Source organism: Esox lucius, chromosome 15, assembly GCF_011004845.1.
Source record: "Esox lucius isolate fEsoLuc1 chromosome 15, fEsoLuc1.pri, whole genome shotgun sequence".
In the NCBI taxonomy this organism is placed as follows: Eukaryota; Metazoa; Chordata; class Actinopteri; order Esociformes; family Esocidae; genus Esox; species Esox lucius.
The window spans coordinates 14,772,692-14,794,341 of NC_047583.1; the positions used below are offsets into that span (position 1 = coordinate 14,772,692).

The window sequence follows — 21,650 nt, forward strand, 5'->3', positions numbered from 1 at the left end:
TTAGCTAATGACCATGTTTCTAGGCAACGTATACCAACAAACAAGCGGCGTTTGCTAGCTTCTGGGCCAGTTACTGGTGTCTACATGTTCCAAATACTTTGTTATTCATAACTTAAATGTAAAAAAGTTAAATAGTCAGGTCTTGGAGAAGCCACTGCTAAACAACAGTAAATGCTAAAGTAAACCACAAAAAGAAATCCACCTATTCAAGAAGGAGAGCATCTGGTGAGTCCATATGTCACATATAGTACTTTACTAGTTGTCATTGCTAACATTAATTGCATAGGCCTTATCTTCTCAACTAGTACTGCAAATATCCAGTCATCTTATATACCAAAAATGTATATAACCAGTTGGAATAATTAGTTATGCATTGGTTGCAAATGGTTCAACATTCTCAATCTAATACTTTTCTTTTTAAGGAGAAAGTCCAGTTGTGGAGAAGGACTTCTCAGGAGTTTTGCATCTCCCGTTAAAACATCAGACTAGTCTTCAAGAACAACCATAGACCAAGGGGGAACAGACTACCATGAGCTACCATGACACCCAGCAATCATATTCCCAAGAGACTTTCAATCAGTCCACAAATTCCACCCTTAGCAGAAAACTTAACCCGTCAAGAAGGAAGTACGTATCCCCAGAGGAACCCAGTGATATTGCCTCGGTTAAGAAAGCAGGTGGAGTGGACAGGCCATTTCCACTAAAGCCTGTTTACCATAAAAGAACTTTAATAATAGATAGGTCAAATAACTATGATGCAGCTTGTAAACCTAATGAGTTTCAAAGACTCCCTCTGCAGTTTTCCTCACCAAAGTATGTTGGAAAAATTGGCTTAGCGAGCCACAGAAAGCCTGCTGAGGATCCTTCACCATCCTTGGAAGATAACCCAAACAGTACAAAGGTTTCGTGGTATCAACTATCAAAGGAAGAGAAGCAGAGGCTAGATTATGAGTGTGAGATGGCAAAGAAAATCGACATAGATAAACTCAAACTTCAAGAGAAGCTGTTGAAAACTCTCGGTGCAATGCAGCAGAGGGGAAGAGCTGTCTCTGTCGATAACACCAAGGGAGAGAGGGATATTAGGAGACAACTGGAAAGAGAAAAGGAGTGGAATTTTAGCAAGGTCGCCTCCACGGACCAGAGAAGGGAAATGGAGAGAGATCCAGAAATGGAAAGAAGGGATGGGTTGATTCTTAGGCCTAAAAAACTGGAGGATATTGATTGGCAGAGAGATAAAGAAGAGAGGGAAAGAAGAGAGATGAGGTCACTTTCAAAGGATTTGGAGAAGTTGGGAAGAATGGAAAGGGAGATGGTGAACAAGCCAAAGTGGAGTAGAGACAAAAGAAAGACCAAGCTACAGAGTGAGCCAAACGAAGAGAGAAGTTGGAGGGGTAGAGAAAAGGAACAAGATAGAGATTTAAACAGAGAAAGGCTGCATCGAAACGATACAGATTGGGAGTGGGTGAAAAGATCTGAGAGAAATAGGTGGGAGAGGGAGAAAGTGAAAGAGGAAGGACAACATAGGGAGGTCATTAGAAAGGACGACTGGAGATCTTCTAGAGAGAGATATGCTTCAGCTGATGACATGAGGAGAGAGCGTGACATATCTCATAGAGGATTGATTCAGGAAGGACAGCTCAGGACTGCACATGAAACAGTGCCAGAGAGCAGTCAAATTCATTCCAGGAGAATATCTAGAGAAGCTTCACACACATCACCCTCTCTTCACCTTCAGTCAGGCCGACGACAGCAAGTGGACTTCAGCTCTTTGGAGAGGACTGATAATTCTACCCTCCAGCTCATCCCTTGCAGTATTTGTCTCAGGAAATTTGCTGCAGAGAGACTACAGAAGCACCATGAGGTTTGTGAGAGGACACAGCAATCCAGCCGCAAAGTCTTTGACTCTTCCAGGTATAGGGCCAAGGGAACTGATCTCGAAGAGTTCATGAAAACCAACTCAAGGAGCAAGTCTCCTGTGGTAAGTTTACATCTAATGTACAATATATGATAATGCAAAATAACAGGTTTTTTTTCTTATTTCCTGCATGTACCCCTGGTTAATATGGTTTTGTATTTGACTTACAGCTAAAGAAGAGCAACTGGAGGAAGAAACATGAGGCATTCATTCAAAATCTACGCCAGGCCCGTGTTCCAGCAGTAGGTGCTATGCAGCCCCAACCACCTATCCAAGTCAATGATGATTATGTGACCTGTCCCCACTGTGTCCGTCGGTTTGCTCCAGGGCCAGCAGAGCGACATATCCCAAAGTGTCAGAACATCAAGAGCCGTCCTCCACCTCCACGCCACCGCCACTAACAAAATAATTTTCAGATTTTGTATGTTTACAAAAAGCATGCAAATCTAAAGCCATAATCTAATTAGAAAACTCCCTGATATATTGGATTAGTGACTGAATAGCCTCTCCATTTACTGAAATTGAAATAGGGAAAGATATACAGGTATTGTGTTCTAGTTTTGTATAAGACTTCCAAACTTGTTTGAAAGATTATGCATTTTGAAATTACACTGCCTTTGAAAAGGGTATGTCATATCTACTTGTAAATGCCGTACACCTACAGTATCAAATGCTGTCTAACAAAATGATAGTAAGCTAAGGGATTGATATGAAAACCAATAAGGCCAACTGGTATTTTTTATAGTGCATTAACAATTAAAGATATTAATCAGATCAGAATGGTTTTATTCTTTATTTTGACATGATGCAAAAAACATAAGTGCCTCAGTGAATTATGGAAAGTAAGTCCACTGTAACATCTTACACCCACTTAAATGTTACAATGTTGCACAGGCTAAGCCAAGCCATGGGAAAACCACTGTGTTATTAATATTACAATATCAAACACACTGTATAAAAAGCCAATTCTTAGGCAAAACACACAAAACATCACAACAAAATCTTTGGTTTAAAGAGCATGTAAACGCACTAGAAAATGGGGAGATATTTGTCTCGTGCATAAAAAAAGAATCCATCAGTGTTGTACAGTATCAATTAACTGCACACTACCCAAAAAGAAATGCAGTGGGTAAATGACACTTAAGAACATGTACACGCCAAGCCCCATAGAACTGTCCTCATCTTGAGAGCTCACATTCTGTTTAGCTGTAACCTTGTAGCGAAATATGAGCTTGTGACAGCAGGATGGTTTTACGAAGCGAACACACCACAACGTACAAGAGTAAAAAAAAGTGAATATTACACTTCATAATGAGTAAAAATTATTATTAGATGAATGCTCAAAAATATAATGAACACAAAGACAATATTAACCTGAAACGTTGTGAAAAAAATATTATAGGAAAAAAATAAACATTTACCATGAAGTTTACAAAAACAAGCTTTTCTACACACTAGGATGTGAACAATTGTCATGACATGAAATATTGCCTTTAATATTAGTTACAATAAATGCAAGGTAATCATCAAATTTTAGACATTGTTAGAAAAAATTTTAGAGTTGTAAAAATAGAATCTCCAAAATATCTAAAATGAACTCCATATTTGGTTTGATGTTACCTAAAAGTAATAATAATAACAATAATGTTTATACTACTGACATGACTTATATTGATAGTTAGCTAGGAGTAGCTAAAGTTAGCCGAATTTTGTAATTATGGTAAAAAAAATAAAAAAAAACAGAATAATGGATTTCAGTTTCCCTTTGCCCATTGACTACTCTCAGGGTTAGGAACCAAAACACATCAAGTGGAAAACGTGTAAAATGTTCCTTTAAGTCAATAATAGCACAAGTGATTGTCTATATTGAATCAGTAGTTTATGTAAAAGTGAACCTTATACATTTCACATCCCATTTTTGCAGCAACAGTTCATCAAGCAGTTCATCAAAAAAGAACAATTAAAATACTACTGTATTTCATAAACTCTTCCAATAAACTTTTAGTCTACAAGTTTAGCCTCTTTTAACAACATCACATGAAGAACGTTGATAGGTTATCAAAAATAGTGCTCAGGATTTTCCAGAGGAAATGAGCTAAAAAAGCAGTACTTGAATTCACATTGGAACATTTGGCATTGACCTGATTAATTTGTCTCTTAGTTAAAACTATGATGTTGTAAAAACCACAAGAAATAATTGCAAGATAAAACAGTGTAAGGAGAGGATATATAAATACATCCTAAAACATTAGAACACCAAAGCGTTCTTTACTTTAAGCTAGGCCCACTTGTTATAAAGCGATCATCAATATTAAAATGTGTGACAAACCAAACCAACCCTAGACCTCAATTGACAGTAGTCAGTGACAATATTATCATTGCTATGAAAGTATTTACTCATATTTCACATTCGCCTCTACTGTAACACAGCAAAAGTCTGTTGCTCAATGTTGAAACCAGCCAACATTTCAGTCTGTGTCAAGTTTACTCCAGATCAGTTGCTGTAGGCCTTTTCCTTTAACCATGTTAATTCTAGCATACAACATTGAAGTGTTCTCACAGGGTATCGTGTGCTGTATGTTCATAGAATGTTACCATGCAAACGGGATTATACCTAAGAAATAATGATGTAACAAAACGTGAAAAAGGGGTGACACCTTTCTTGCAAGTGAATGAGGTCGGTAGGCATCAATTTGCTTCTTCAACCTTGCTTACCAGCAGTATCAGCAAGCTGCTCTTACCTATGGAGAACACAACTGAATCTCAGACAACCCATCACTTTAGTAATCCATTACCATTACATCTCTCTGCCATTCACCAGTGCCACTGGCTGGCATTTCTCCGACCATGGCCTAGCCAGTCCATCTCCAGGTGGGACCTGTTCGGATGGAATTAACTGCGCAGAGCCACTCCCACTCAATGCACATGTGACAGAACCAATGCAATATGTTCATCACGGTTTTGACCCAGCAGATCTGTCCCCTTCGTGGTTAGAGGCTCCGCCCCATCCCTCCACGGGCCGGTTGGCTTGGTGGTTGATGCCATTTTCTGTTCCCGGCTCCCTCAGGGTAAGGTGGTTGATTGCTGTCCAGAGTCTCTCGTTCTCTTTGAGCTGCTCACTGAACTATTAACAGACAGAACAACACTTGAAAAAAACATCTGTCTGTAATGCAATGGAGTCAATCGGTATCACATACGTCTAGACTAAGAACTCAACTCAGCGTTACACATCTTTTGGGACAGAGATCAGCAGAGGCGCTGGACCGTTTATTGTAATACCTGCTTCTGTAACAACTGGATCATTGCCTCCTGACGACTGATGGTCTCTCGCAACTGGAAAAGAAAAATGGCCATAACTACAGAGAAACCCCAAACAAACACCAGGACCTGTTAGTTCATAAACTAGAATGATGGCAGTCTTGTGCCATTACAATGTGCTGCTCCTTGGTTATGTGTTCGCTTGGTGAATCATATTTCTTTACGAATGCTTCTATAATTATGTATGGTGCTCTCCATAGTTATTGGGACAACATTATGTTCCTTCTTTTGTCTCTGTAGTCCAAAAGTTTGGATTCAGAATCAAACTATTATTATGTGGGTAAACTAATGGATTCTCTTTTTAGGTATACATATTGGTTTCACCAGTTAAAAAAGACAACACTTTACATGCATATTTCACCAATTCAGGGCATCAAATGTATTTGGTCAGATTCATAGAATGTAAAAATGTAACAAGTCTATTGACTATTTGATTGCACTAGATGTCCTTTGTATGTAATAACATCCTGAAGTCTGAAACCCATTGACCCCATTAGATGGTGGGTATCTTCTCTGGTAATGCTCAGTCAGGCCGGTACTACAGCCATATTCTGTTGTCAATTATTTTTGCCTAAGTTTAGTGAACTCAAAAAATTTTCTTGAACTCAAAATATAGCATGTATAGATGGTAAAGAGCTTCTGTCATTGTTTAAACAGGAACAAGAGAAGGATCTCTGCACACTCAGGATCAATGCAGCATTCAGTGTATGAAAAGTAAATGGATCCGGAGTGTGCGGAGATCCTTTTCTAGTCCGTGGCTCTGTGCATGCTCATAATAATGATGACTGTAAGTACATACATATATAAATATAGATATTTTATTAACCTTACTCACATATAATAATGTGGTTTGACCAAGTGTATTGTGTACAGGAAGTTAAACATAAGTTATTGAGAAACAGTTGCTTGTCCAATGTGCCAAATAACGCAATATCAAAAAAACAGACAATTGCATGGTGCTGTCTTGCACATACCTGTTCTAGCTCACTGCTAGCCCTGCAGCAAGTTGGCACATCCCCTTTCTTACAGACTCCTGCCTCCTCCAACCCATTGACCCTGTCACAGCCCATACGAGCAGTCTAAAGAAACAACTGCCTGTTAGGTTGAGGCTATAGCCAGGTGACATGGTCAGGGGTTAGGACATGAATCGGTCGTTACCGAAAGGCCTTTTTCCGTGGCGGCGGCGGCGGCGGCCTTCAGCTCCTGCAGCTCCTCGTAGGGCAGTGTGACACTCTCTGAGAAAGACGGAGCCAGCGGGCCAGGCATGGAGCCCCTGGAATCATCTGGCATTGGGATGAACTCTGCATCCTGTAGCTCCTGTTCAGGAGGACGGACAGGGAGGACAGGCATTCAGAGACCGTAACCCCTCTTTGTTTCGGCTTGCCGCGTGCTGTGGTGTAGAGTACAAACCTTGCGTAGCCAAAAGGGACAGGAGCTGTCACCGGTTTGGTTTGTCATAGACATGTCTGTGTCAGCCTCCTTAGTGCCGCTGAGGCCAACTTCACGCAGCCCTGTCTCCAAGCCTGGCTCACTCTCTAGATCCACAGTGGAAGTTGAGGCCTGGCCAAGCCCTTGGTGTCCACAAACAAACACAAGAAAACATAATATGTTCAGTAGAGCACTACACTGGTTGACGATTATTTACCTGTTCAGGCTGGGAATATGCTGACAAAGTCGCCCCCGTGGCCATACTCACCACTACCAATTGAAAGCCCACTGCTGTTTGAGCGGATAGTTTTGGAGTTGAGAACCTTTTCTGATAAACAGAGAAGAAAAATCCATCAATGTGTTTTCCAATAAGCGATTAGCTCTTGTTGGAATAGAAATAAGTGTCTAGTAACTGACCCATGATAAGAATGGTGTGCCAGCCGCGACACGAGAGATCTGGCACATGGTGGAGGGAGCCAAAAATAGGTCGAGGTAAAGCGGGGCAAACCTCAGAGCCAAAGCCTTTATCAGCCGGCATTCCCAGGCGCCCATTTCCTGCATTTCCCCAGGCAAAGATCTGATTGTCTGAAGAGGTGAAAAAGAAAACACCTGTCGATCACAGTGAGTTGATATTCTTCTAACTCCTAAACAGGTCATGTTAGGTCTCGATATGCTCCACAATTTTAGTTAGTCAAACAGGTCTGAGTGTTTCTAGCTAACAGAATAAGGGATGAAGAAACAAGCAGCACCGCTCTAAGCGAAATGATATACATGTTTTACAGCATAACAACATCCCGCTACAACTGACAAACACGCTGAGTTGTGTTCCTAACCCTCAGTGGCTGCCATGGTGAATCCATCTCCACAGGACACTTTGTTGACCACCTTCCCCCCAAAAGGCCCCAAAAGCAACTGGACGCCCTGGTGCTTCTTGAAGTCCTTCACACCAAGCTGACCGTACTTGTTGCACCCAAAGGTCATTAGTCTCCCACGCTCTGCAAGGTCAAAGTTCAGTCAGAATCACATTTGGATCAACAATTCAATTTGCTTGTTAGGAGATCCGTACCGTCAATGGCAGCAGTGTGAGTCTTTCCCGCAGAAATTGCTTGGATCTTATACCTGGCCAACTGTTTGACCAACGTCAAGGTGGTGGTGTATGGTATCCCCTGGTAGGCCTAACATTGGTGAAGGAAGAACACATAAGAAATTATCCAACATTACTGGTTTTATTCCTAATTTTAATGCAATGAAAAGAGCTTGTGAGTGGATCCTCCAAACTAGAATGTAACGCTGTGCATCCTGCTCATCACAGTCTTTAATAGCCTAGCCCGAACTAATTTCTGCAATTTGTCTTCTATAAATGAGATCTGTGATGTTATTTGTGGCTGTGAAATCGGTTTCTGTCACTATAGAACATCGGTTTGTGGCTATAGAAGCCAGTGTCAAATGTACCTCTCCAGGAAGGTTTTTAAGGCCCGAGACTCCCAGGTTCAGACCCAGCTTGTTCATATCGTTGTTCCCACAGGCCAAGACTTTGCCTGACTCTGTCAGGAAGAAGGTTCCATCAAGGCCACAGGACACAGAGGAGATAATGGCTCCTTTGGGGACCTCAACCTGTATATACCAGAGAAATCCCGTTACGCTTCCACACAAAGGAAATGGTGGACTCAAACACATTTCCATTACCGGACAGAGAAATGTAGATGCCCCTTTCCATATGAGCAAAATCAACTTATGTGGTCACACCCTGCTTAAGAAATACTTACTTGCATGGGGGAGTTAAAGTCATCCTCACAGTCCAGACCGAGACGCCCTGAAGAAGAAGAAGAAAAAAAGGCCAACCTCTTGTATTAATTATGTTCTGCATCATCGTGGTTGTATCTACTTGTCACATAAAGGGGAAAAGCGGATGGAACTGTGAAGCTCAGCGGGCCTGTGAGTGCTCTGGTACACACCGTGCTCCCCACAACCCCAGGAGTAGAGGTCTCCACTGTGAGTGAGCACCACCACATGATTGTCCCCACAGGACACCTGCCTGACAGGCCGCTCCTCGAAGAATTCCAACTGTACGGGCACAAGCACCTCCATGCCGTGCTCGTTCTCCACTCCGATACAGCCGTAGTAGTCCGAACCAAACATGTACATCTGGTCCTCGTCTGAAACAAAACGCATCCACAGCATGTTGTCAAACAAGACCAAATCATAATTTATGGGCAGAGGGCGGCACCTTCGTCTCTGATCTGTTTTAGCGGAACTGTAATAAAGTAAACAGAAGCGTGCTGCTGTTAACATCCTATTCTACCGGCACAGAAGCATGACCCTACACAGGCACAACACTCACCAGTGACGCAGGCGGTGAAATCAGCTCCACAAGCCACCTGGCGGATGGCCTTCCCTTGAAGCCTCTCCACCTTGCGTGGCTGTCGATAGGAGGCCTGGTCCCCGTGCCCCAGCTGGCCCACCATCTTGGCCCCACTTTGGACACTCTAAACATGAAAACAGGAAATCAAAAGGGCACCCGTGTTCGCTTCAAAGGCTTTAACGTGTACAGTATGTTCTGCCTCGGCCATAAAGGGCCAGCGTGCGACTCACAGCCCAAGTGTAGAGCTCTTTCTCCACGGTAACGACAGCGAAGTGGGTCTCCCCTGCGCACACGTGCTGGGCGCTGCTGCCACCTTTGAAGGCGTCTAATTTCTGGGGTGTGAACTTTCCTCCTCCCCAGAAATACACCTCCCTGGAGCGCGTGGTCACTACAGCCACAGGGCTCTCAGTGACAGTGCTCAGCCTGTGGAAAAAGTCTTTATGCATGAGATCTTCTTGCAAATACCACATGTGCACAATTAGATGGGGAATTTGTACAACATACTTGGGTTTTTTCATGGCTGAGTTCAGCGAGGCTACTTTATCATCAAGCTCCCTGAAACAAAACAAAGTCATTTTCTTTAATGAAAACTGCAGTTTCAATGGTCTGCTATTATAGTTATTTTTATGCAATCACTAGTCCAGCATATAGGTGAAATGATCATGCATTCTTAAGATATATGTATCAAACTATTTTTGTATTTATTGATAGCGAATGATACAGGTTGAGAACATAGTGTTTTTTTTGCTCCTGGACTAACCATCTTCTTTACAGTAGAAAATACATATTCCCTGGCAAAATAATACACAAAGAAATGTGTGTAACAAAGTGGCATAAAAAAAGATTTCATTGTGAATTCTTGGTCAATGATCTCCACAAAGTACTTTGTAATGCCCTTGTGGAATATATTTTGTTTTGTAAAATGTAAATGAAAAATAAAATACCATAATTAGATAGCTATTTAGACCAGAGTGAATACAAAAACACATTTGGCAGCAATTACAGCTGTGAGTCTGTTGTTCAATAAATGGATAAACTAATGTTGCATTGCCTGTCTGAATTTTTATACAGCCTTAATTCAAGTCACTTACACAGTAATGAATATATTTTGTGTAGATCAACAAAACAATGCAACCTCATTTTTAGTGCATAAAAAAGTTAAAAATGGTCCATGGGGGATGAATACTCATTACATCCACTATCTTTCAGACATCCCAGAACATTCCTTCCCACTGAATATTAGACTCACTGTCTGCGGCAGGAGATGATTGGCCTGTCCAAAATCTCATCAGCTGTGGGTCTCTTTTCTGGATCCTGAAAATAAAATTATCAAACACTAACATTTGTTACATTACCATACATTAAACATTCTGTATATAGAAAATACACTGTTCAATCTTATATCAAACCGATTGTTGTTGATTCAAATTTTCTATTGCAATGCTGACTACCAAGAAAAACAGAATTGATAAGTTGCTGTACTTACAGAAGCCTCTTCCCTCTCAAACTTTTAGCCCCACTCACCTGGTCTAAGCACTCGTAAACCAGCTTGATCAGTGCAGAGGAATATACATCAGAGTTGACCTCCATGGTCCAATTTCCCTGCACTATTTTGACACACAGGTTCAGCGGGTTCTACATGGACACAAAACGCGTCAAAGTTACACATTACAATCAATAATGCATCACTTCAAAGTTTTTAAATGGTAGAAAACATAACAGCATGCAAACTTCAAAAACGTGCTAAACCAAATAAGCACACATACCGTAGCATCAAAGGTCCTGGTGAGAGTTAAGACTTCAAAAATCACACAGCCCATTGCCCAGATGTCTGATTTGAAGTTGTACTTCACACCTTGGCAGAGTTCTGGGGACATGTAGTATGGTGTTCCCACGCACTAGATTCATCAACGCACAAAAAAAAGAACATACCCAGAATGTACCTTTTAATGCTCCAGCTACCACGCGGGCCATCATCAGACAATAGCAATGCTCAATGTTATAGCAGAAAATTAGTGGAACCTTCATTGCTACCACTTGTAACGCCAGCCAGCAGGCTACACTGAAGGAGAGACACCGAGACTTTGCACAGAAACTGACAGAAAACCTGACTGCTTTCTGGACCCCAACGCTGGTCAACCTACTCTGTTTTTTTATGACCAACACTGTTTTGCTCTTTAATAAACTCCTTAGTTATTCATAACATTTTAGGTCACCTGAGTGCACGGGCCACACACAACTCCTTCAGTCCTTCACAGAACCTCCACCTCAGAGTGCCAGAAGCTACTACTAGAGTTCCCTAAGCTCTCTGAACCATTTTACACACACACACACACACAAAATAGAATACTTAAATATATAATTAAATATTACTTACAGTCTCAGCCATGGCAAACTGGGAGTCAAGCTTCTTAGCCAGCCCATAATCACCCAACTTAATAAGGTTGGTTTTAGTTAGAAAGATATTCAGGGTCTTGATATCCCTTCAAGACAATAATGAAACAGGTCAGAAAATAAAACCGTGACCAGAGGAAGTAATGAGGACTCTCATATTCATAACCAACACAAAACAAATTCAAAAATGACCAAAGCAGCACTTAGCACCGTAACTGACTGAGGTTTGTACCTGACATTGGTATTTACCTGTGCAGGATACCAGCCTTGTGAATGTGAGCCACTGCAGAAGCAACTTGGTACAGGTACCATATGACATCCTGGGAACATTTGAGATGTTAAAGATACAAAAAAAAAATATGTTGGGAAGACTTCTGTGTTGAATGTTCACCATTGTTACTATCTAGGGGGCATGTCAGAGCCATATGTGTCTCTAGGTACAAAATATGTGTGCAACATGTTACACTTTCATACCTCCTCAGAGAAGAGCTCTCCCTTCTGTTGGTTGATCTTATCATAAAGATTTCCACCTGAAAAGCAAACCGTTGTTTTTTTTCGCCCATTCTTCTATTCTTATGCACTTTCCTTGACAATATGCTTACAATGGGGCAATCCTATTTAAGTTAAGCCAATATCATTATCGCATCATTCAAAGTATCACATTAATTAGGGACACTTAATTACACAGCAGTAACATTCCAAAAGTATTTCATACAAATACACAGTTCTCACCATTGCAGTATTCAAGCTCAATGAGCAGAGTATCCTTGTCCATAAAATGGTTGAAGTAGGCAATGATGTTGTTGTGCTGTAGGATGGAGAGGATGCTGATCTCATTTGTGACATCTTTACGTTCTTTATCAGAGAGGCAGTTCAAGTCCACCTCCTTCCAAACCACCAGAGAGTTATCCTGTTATGTGATGGAAATGAAACATAGTCCACAATGAGATCTTTGATGTTATTAAGCTCAATCAAATAAACATTCAGTTAGTAGATTATGTATTTTACTCCTGTTGGTTTATCAAAAACACCAATGAATGTCCTTACACATTACTCTTGTTGTGCAAAGGTTTGTGGGTAGTACTTTGGTCAAATATCTTGGGAATGTTATGGTTCTGCAGCTCCAATGCAAGCATTTATATTGTGTGTGTGTGTGTCCTTGGATATCTCAAAGAATGATAAAAATCAAGGTTTTATGCTAAGGATTGTGTTTACATTTGGGGTTTTGGGGTTAAAGTTGAGGTTAAGGTTTGGTGAGGATTTTCAGTTTTCAGGCTAGTGAAAATTACAGTAAAAAAAGAATAAAAATGTGTTTCTCCAAAATGTCCCAACAGGGTAAAATAAAATAGCGTGTTTGTGGATTTGTGGGTGAATACACAAACACATTCCTTACATGTTTTTAAGAAACTATAAAAATAGAGCTTTACTGCAGGGATGTCACTAGAAATTCATGGATAGGGGCTAAGACTCAGTTTGGGGGATCTGGGCATACTCCCCTAAACATATTTTCATCATGTATTTTGAGATTAGCAATGGGTGTAAAATGTATCAAAAAAGTTTTTTTGGTCAAGGTTGGCTAAAGGTACACCTGTCTCATAGTTTGTGTTAGACACTGATCTAATAACTTAAATTCTATCCAAGTAAAGAAATTAAAGTCCACTCCATCCAACACCAATCAAAGGCACATAAACGGCCAAAATACCAAGATACTTTTGTCAACTAGGCCTGTAGTTCATAGTAAATGAACATCTAAATACATATTCTGTTTCTAAACATGATTTCTCTGAATCGTTTCAAAACAGATTTAATCATTAGCCTATTCATCTCGGAATGTAAAAAATAAAATAAAAAATATATATAATATATATAAAAAATAAACATTCAATAACCTGATCTTTCTTCCTCTGAACAGAATGCTTTGAAATACGTTAACTTCAAACCCAAACATAAATCTGTGAAACACGCAGTTTTGCTACTGTGTTCTGTTGAAACTGAAAAATATAATTTAACTAATCTCGTAGAACCCCCTATTATCGGCATATCCAACAACAATTTTGAAAAACATCTTCTTGTACCTAGTAATCATTTGATCAAGTTATCAAGTAAGTGTCTACTACGAAGTTGTATCCATAGATATGAAGCTGTTCAATCATATTGTAGCTAGCTTTCTCGCCTTCGGTAAAGGAAAAAAAGACAGATCACTTTGATATTACATGACGTCTGGTCTGTCTTGCAAGTCGAATTTCACGAATTGCAACATGTCTGAAACAATGACATTTTTTAAATTTCTAAAAAAGTTTTAACCTCGATACATTTCTATAAAAAAAGTTATCTGAAAGGGTATATTGATTAGCAAACGTATCGTTGCTTTCAAGTGCATTTACATTTTGAACTTGAGAGGATTTACTTCTCGGACCACTAGAAACGGCCGATAATGGGGGTGGCCGATAGGAGGGAGACGTTAGCTACTATTTACAGAACAGAGGTTGGCTTCAGATGAGCTAGTTATGTTTAAAGCATCACACTACCGAACATGCTGCCAAATGAATACGATTCTAAACAATTTATAATAAGTTTAAGATGCGATGGAACATGACCAAAAAAAGAAATCACTGAGACAATATATTGACTGATATATTGATTTATTTTGGGGGGGGGCTAATTCATAATTTAGGGGGCAAAAGCCCCCCTAAGATAGGCCTAGTGACGTCCCTGAGATTTACCAAACGACTTACCTCTGTTCGTCTATACAACGTAGCTTCCCCAAAAGCCCCTCTTCCAAGTATACGGATAGGAATGTAATGTAACTTTTCTTCCTCGCCGCTGTATACCGACGTCGATCGGCCGCCGGGAACACATTCACTGCCAGTATCAGAATTTAGCGACCCGTAATGCCTTTCGTAGTCCTCGAGTGACATTTTGAGTAAAGTGGCAAACAGCTAATACTCGCCAACTATTATCAAATTAGATTTGTTCATTTAAGGCTAAAAACTCGTAAAACTTCCAACAGCGAATTTATTGGACTACACTAAAATTCACACCAAAAAGTTGCAGTAATACATCAATCAAAGCCATCTTCATTACGGTTACCACTTCTGCACAGAATAATAAATCGCAGCAATATAGTAACAGGCCCATGCAAGAGATGCAATAGTGTTGTTGATTTGCTAGTTAGCAAGTTACTTGGAAATCGTTTGGCCTCGTGTCCTCTCTTCTTTTGCGCAGTGTTATATTAACTATATATGCTGATCTTATACTAAGTAAAATAAACAAAAAAGTTTATTGTCTGCATATCACGCACTTCACTAACTAGACATTTTTGAAGCTGATAGTACAGCACACTCGACCGTGCAACTGCGCAAGGAGTCCATCTTTTCACTAGTATTCTGCCAGCAGCACTAACGATGACGTAACCATCGTATGGTAATAACGAAACCTTCAAGATAAAAGCGCCCGTGTTAATATACAGTAATATATAAGTATAATCCGTTCTAAAGACAGTAAATTGTAACTAAAAACAATTTTATGTTCTTTTCTAGCAAATACAAAGTGTAATTCATGGAAAAAGTATATATGTTTTAAAAAAAAGATATTAAAACATAAAAAGGACAGACCAGTGTGTTAAACATATTGCCTTATAACAAAAAACGAACTTAAGTGAAGTTGAAGATGGCATTCAAGAAATGCTCTCTAGTATTAGCTTATAATCAATCAATCAATTACATTTATTTATAAAGCCCTTTTTACATCAACATTTGTAACAAAGTGTTTTTACAAAAAACCCGGCCTTAAACCCCAAGGAGCAAACAATAGTAGTGTTGAATTTCAGTGGCTAGGAAAAACTCCCTAAGAAGGCTGAAATTTAGGAAGAAACCTAGCTAGGACCCAGGCTCAGAGGGGTGACCAGTCCTCTTCTGGCTGTACTGGGTGAACATATTAAGAGTACACATTTTAATAATTAATAAATGCATGTGAGCTGAGTCCAGAGTTTATTTAAACTTAGTCCAGGTTGGAAGCATGACTAGATGGACAAGGACAGGGACAACACGGGGGAGGTGTCAGCACAGTGGCAGGTGAAATCATCAGCTATCGTTTTGATCTGCAACACAACTAGGAGGACTTTGGACAGGGACAGCAACGGGTCTTTCAAGCCAGTTACTCCTCAGGTGTGGGCCAAGACCTCATGTCCTCCTAAGTTTTAAACGGCAGGAGACTGGGAAAATTTTGAAAATGCATTCCTTAGATTACAGGTGTCAAACCGGTTCCACGGAGGGCCGAGTGTCTGCAGGTTTTCACTCTCACCTTGTACCTGATTGATTAATTAGTTCACTAATTGGTTAATTTCTACCCCCACCTGGTTGTTCAGGTCTGACCTGGGAACCAATTTAAAGGAAAACCCAAAGACCTGCAGACACTCGGCCCTCCGTGGAACCGGTTTGACACCCCTGCCTTAGATCTACAGGGATTTATAGTGGAGAATGAGAACTGATCCTACTCCCCCAGCACAATAATATAGAAGCGTAAGACCTTGGGGCTTAGACAGGGGGGTCCAGTGACACTGTGGCCCTATCTATGGGGGGGCCTCGGACAGGGCCCAACAGGCAGGAAATCAATCCACCCACATTGCCAAGCATCAACCAAAGGGACCCCCACCAATTGCTCCACCCTGAATGAGGGCAGAGTATTGCCAGCCGAGTACAGCCCAATTGCATAAGTGCGCAACAGAGAGACAACAACAAGCCAGTGACTCCGCCAAATGGCATTGGAGGGAGGGCACCCAGTGGCGATGAGAGCCCACCTGGCAATACAGCAAAGGAAGACAGTATCAAGCCTTTCTGGTCACCTTCACGCCCCTGGGCCAGACTACACCTAATCATAGACCGTGCTGTAGAGATGACAAATAGCTAGAATATGTGAAGTGGAACATGGTATTTGAGAATGAGTCACTAGGGTGTGTAGAGTCCATATATAAAGTTTCATAAATGCTTTACAGAGTTCAAGTAGCAGACACATCTCAACATCAACTGTTCAGAGTAGAATGCATGAATCAAGCCTTAATGATTGGATTGCTGTAAAGAAACCACTACTGAAGGACACCAATAATAGGAAGATACGTGCTTGGGCCAAAAAAACACAAGAAATTGACATTCCGGTGGAAATCTGTCCTTTGGTCTGATGAGTCCAAATTTGAATTTTGTGTTTCCAACCACCTTGTCTTTGCGAGATGTAGTGCATGTGAACGGATGGTCTCCGCATGTATGCTTCCCACTGTGAAGCCTGGAGGAGGTGGGCGGTGTGATGGTGTGTGGGGCTTTGCGGACAACATTGTCTGTGATTTATTTATTTATAATATGTGTTTCAATGGGAAAATGTGCTTCTCAGGCTATTCAAGCAAGGACAGTGTCAGAAGACCTGGCCTTTACAATCACCCGACCTCAACCCAATTGAGATGGTTTGGGATGAGTTGGACCACAGAGTGAAGGAAAAGCAACCAACAAGTGCTTAGCATATGAGGGAAATCCTTCAAGACTGCTGGAAAAGAATTCCAGGTGAATGCCTCATGAAGCTGGTTGAGAGAGTGCCAAGAGTGAACAGATAAAGCTGTTATTAAGGCAAAGGGTGGCTACTTTAAAAAATCGAAAATATAAATGTATTTTGTTTTGTTAAACACTTTTTGGGTTATTTCATGTTTTATTTCATAGTTTTGATGTCTTCATTATTATTCTACAATGTAGAACATAAATGAGTAGGTGTGTCCCTTGAATGAGTAGGTGTGTCCTAACTCTGTCTGGTAGTGTGTCTATAATTATTATTTGCATTTGCTTTAACAAAAGCATAAAACATGCCTTTGACTACAATTCACTATCTTTACAATGTTAACAAATTGCAACGCATTTCAATTATGGCTTTTATTTTGAAACGAACCTGAGTTCGTGCTGCCTGCATAATATTCTGCTGCTAGCAGAACGGTAACCATATTTTCAATTTCCAGACATGCATAACAGAGACAGAACAGAAAGGAGACATCCGACTCGAAAATATGACCCCTTTAATTATTTATAAATGGGGGGACGCTCCAGCTTTGCCTGGCAGAAGCAACCCAAGTCCCTAACAGTACAGAGACAGTACGTTTTTGAGTCAAGTGTCAGACAGGCTAGCTCGGGGCGGCTTATTTCCCAGAAACAAATTTCTGTTCAGGGAAAAAATTTGACAGTGGTGTTTCATGCTCTCGAGCACCCACTCTGCAGGGCTGGGGCAATAAGTGGTAAGAGCTTTTCTTTATTGTCTCTATGCTTAATACCCGGAAACGCTCAAATAACGTGTCGCTAGCGCTAGATCCGAAAGACGGGGCAGGGCTTAAGTTTATGGGCAGAGGCTGAATATATAATTTTTACTTGGACCGAATTTTGAGGAGAAATGATTTCAAAGCATGGTAGGCTTCATGCAATGACAGAGAAGTCAATTAACCATAACTTGACAATTCCAATTCCCCTATTTTACATTCCAAACCATAACCCTGAATACCAATGCCTTAACCTAAAAGTTACCTTTATTCTAACACTATGCCCAATTGTATGTTTTTAATTTAACCTAACCCAAAAGCCAGAAATAACATTTGCCCTAAGGGGGACCTGTCAAACAACTTTGTTGGACCGATTTTTCAGGTTGTTCTATTTTTGTTGTTACTTCATGTTCCCACATGTACACGTAGGTGTGGATCACTCTTTCACATACACACACACACACACACACACAAACACACCACTATACTGGCATATGTGCGAATAAACTCCACAGACAAAACCATTTCAGAGTCTGGATCAGATTATTTTTGACAATCCAGACAAATAAATTGAGAATCTTGCCATGTGTAATTCACAGACAAACATCCTTTCTGTCATGGCCAGAAACCAGGCACAATAAAACAATTCCTTGGGGGGGGGGGGAAATGTGACCTTTTGCTTTGAACAAGGCTTTAGTAGAACTCTTGAGACAATGTGAAGGTTTGAAGATTTTTCCATTTCCAGTTTCAGGAAAGTATAATGTACACTCATGCACGCAAGCACGCACGCACACGCTCTATATTGCCAATAAAATAACAGAACTCCACAAAGAAGACCATTCCCACAGATTGGAACGGAGGCAGACAATTCAATGGCAAATTCTGAGATATAACTGTCACCCTCCTAAGTATCCTGCTGGAAACATATGCTGCTTATGAATACTGCCTGGAACGTTTAGCTGTAGTCATTCAGTAAATATATTGTTTCTTTGTGCATTGTATATAACTTGTTGTTAGATCCAGCCATTTGCTCGATTTGTACTGAGAATATGATGCTGTTTTAAAACAAGCCTTGTGCAATTCAATATGTTTCAGCAGAGATCCATTTCTTTCAGCTTTACAGCCAATTTTTTGCAATTCAACCAATTTTATCATAGGTGAGGAAAACACATTGCAATTGTAAATCATGTATTCTGCAGTTGTACACACCGTGGGCACAGAGAGAATTCTGAGGTTTTAAAGAATGTTTCTGTAACTCTGCTCTGGAGGCAGAGAGAAAATGTTGCAATTTCCAATTGACTCTCTTTTGCATGGGGCAAAGAGAAAAGAGAATCAGATGGTTGGGAAGTAGCTGGTTACAAAACATTGGGCAGAGTCTCTTTTACATGGGGCAAAGAAAAAAGAAAAGCAGATATTTGGGAAATAGCTGGTTGAAAAAGACTATTTTCGTCCTACTAGGCTGGCAAAAAGAAATTTGGGAACCCCTTATTTATGCAGGGTTAATAATATGTCTGAGTGACTGTCATCAATGATTACTGCAAGTTTAGATAGTGGGCTAGACCACCAGCCTTAAAGGTTTCCTTTTTTGGGTCATATTTTAAGTCTAAGATAAAGCTGCTGAAAATCAATTAAATTTTTTCATAGCCTTTTTGTGCTCATATTTATGAAGGTGTCCAATAATTCTGCACTGTACTTTGAATATGTCATTCTGAGTTTGGGGTTGATAGACTTTTTCTGACATCTCTGCAAGCTGCGCACTTTTTGGTAATTTTTGGTAATTTCCCTATTAACCTTTTAATATTGCCTCTGTTCATATGGTGCCATACTTGCCAATTATTGTTTTTTAGCACATGTGGTTAGTTTATTTTTTCCAGTTGCGGGAAGGTTTGAAGGTTTTTCCATTTCCAGTTACAGGAAAGTATAATGTAAACTCATGCACACATGCAGGCACACGTCATATATTGACAGTAAAATTTCCTTTGGTTCCTGAGACAAAATTAATTTGGTTAGACATTTGGAATGAAGGAATGTTATATTTATTCATGGTCATGACTACAGGGATATTTAAGAATGCATACAAAAGATACATCTATGTGATATTGCAGAGACTTCAGAAAGTATTTAGACCCATTCACTTTCTCCACATTTTGTTGTGTTTAAAAAACATTTCTTAAAAAGTGTTTTTGCTTTGTCGTTATTGTATGTAGGTTGGTGTCATTTTTTTTTTATCAACTAAATGTATTATAAACCAGCTTCGGCAGGAGCTAATGGGGATCTAAATGAGCAAACAAAAACAGAACCCTTTTACACCTTGTACTTTGACTATGCCCTCCCATGTGTATGTCTGAGCCAGTCAGAAAGCTCTCTGAAATTAAACATTTTGCATGTTTATAAGCTCTATAAGTTGTGTTGTCTGGAACCATGCCAATAGTTTACTGAATACACATTTTGATGATTAGAAAGTGAAGGCTGTGAATACTTTCTGAAGGCACTGTATTCTGCACACTATGCAAATGTAAACGTGGTATGATCATTCACAGTTGAACAGCTCTTATTAAGTAGCTCATTTTGTTGAATGCTGGAAACCCCATATAAATGAATAGATCCATTCATTTGGCAATATTATTTGAATACTTTTTTGTTGTTGCTCAAAACCTTTATTTGCAGATTTCCACATCATTCAATAAATATGTAATTCAGCTACCAAACAATGGTGAAGCACGCTTTACAAATACTGACAGCCTCCCAACCAGTTTAATCCTGCTCTTGGTAAATTGATTGATTGATTGACCAAATACAATGCAAATTTTTTTTCAGAGAACAAATTATCTACCAACTGTCAACATACATTCACTGGAGGGCAAAACACTGATGAGCCAATACATTACAGAACATGTTTATAACCCTGATTGCCTGACGGAAAGAATGTGGTGGTTACATTACGTGGTTACATGTTCTCACGCCTACACACCTGAATTCGCTAAACAATCACCATGAGTCCCTAGCCTGACTGGAAGCCCACCTTCCAAGCGATATATTCCCAGCTCATTTATTATCCCACTATGAAGGAGTGATTCAGGTACGCACTTCATCGCTCCTTTATGGGAGACAACAGTGTGTCATACCTCATTCCCATCTTATGGGAGTTATAGACATAACCCAAAGTTCTCTATCATTATCAATTCGGTACGACACATTAATGGGGGGATGCGATCATGCCCCAAGCTGGCCAGATCGATCACTGAACGAGGCTGCCCATAGCAGCCTACCCAAGTTGTACAGACTTGCCCAGAGAAAAGCGGTTTCCTAGGACGACAGAATATGGTGGCTACCTATTGACTCCCTCCTACCGCAGCCAATAGCACACTATATGATCAACTGGAAGCTTTGACAAATTCTCAAATGTCATGTTGTCTGTTCTTACCTGTACATCTCAGTCTAAAAGGGTTGGTCGGGAATGATTTAGTGATAGAAAATCTCAGCAATGTAACTAGGTGCTCCAAGTAGATGATGTGCTGGGCTAGAGTGAGGCGTAACTCAAATGTGTGGATACATACCTGGTCTAATTTTAGTGTGTTGAGATGTAGTCAGTGTGTGAAAACCCAAAGATTGAACATGACAAAGAAGCTGAGATGTGCATCAACATCAGCATTGCTGCAATACTATCAACCAAAATTCTAGATAGGTCTTAACATTACCTCGTTCGTTCCAAGGCTCCCTCCACCAAAAAGCATGAAGAGTTAGGGAGAGACTGAGAATGGGCAAGAGAAAGTCATAGGCTACTCCAAGTAGAGTCTTGAAAATGTTCTGTTCTGGGAGAAAGTGGGCATTTGAAATCATGCGTCCTTTAGATCAGTGATGGAAAATGTATTGACCGTAGTAGCTGGCAATATTTGAGCATTCGAATTTGTAGTAATGGGCATACCTATTGAGGGCCCATGAGTCTAGAA

General features: G+C 40.3%; 1 protein-coding gene and 1 long non-coding RNA gene across 2 annotated transcripts; one reads left to right on the forward strand and one right to left on the reverse strand.

The window, feature by feature from the left end:
- The first annotated feature begins 60 nt into the window (after window positions 1-60).
- Window positions 61-2,686, forward strand: zc2hc1c. Its single transcript, XR_829194.4, has 3 exons — window positions 61-225; window positions 423-1,978; window positions 2,086-2,686. It is a non-coding gene; the product is annotated as a zinc finger, C2HC-type containing 1C (long non-coding RNA).
- Window positions 2,687-2,689: 3 nt separating this feature from the next.
- On the reverse strand, window positions 2,690-14,818 carry LOC105026428 (serine/threonine-protein kinase Nek9). Its single transcript, XM_010897888.3, has 23 exons — window positions 14,153-14,818; window positions 12,150-12,327; window positions 11,892-11,947; window positions 11,667-11,737; window positions 11,401-11,506; window positions 10,790-10,921; window positions 10,548-10,658; window positions 10,273-10,337; window positions 9,528-9,578; window positions 9,254-9,446; window positions 9,003-9,147; window positions 8,617-8,817; window positions 8,428-8,474; window positions 8,114-8,275; window positions 7,728-7,836; window positions 7,495-7,656; window positions 7,079-7,246; window positions 6,930-6,989; window positions 6,644-6,804; window positions 6,392-6,550; window positions 6,208-6,312; window positions 5,195-5,248; window positions 2,690-5,039 (listed from the first exon to the last, which is right to left on the reverse strand). The coding sequence occupies exons 1-23, from the start codon at window positions 14,333-14,335 to the stop codon at window positions 4,869-4,871; spliced, it is 2,850 nt and encodes a 949-aa protein (XP_010896190.1). The 5' UTR covers window positions 14,336-14,818; the 3' UTR covers window positions 2,690-4,868.
- Between the last annotated feature and the right edge of the window lie 6,832 nt (window positions 14,819-21,650).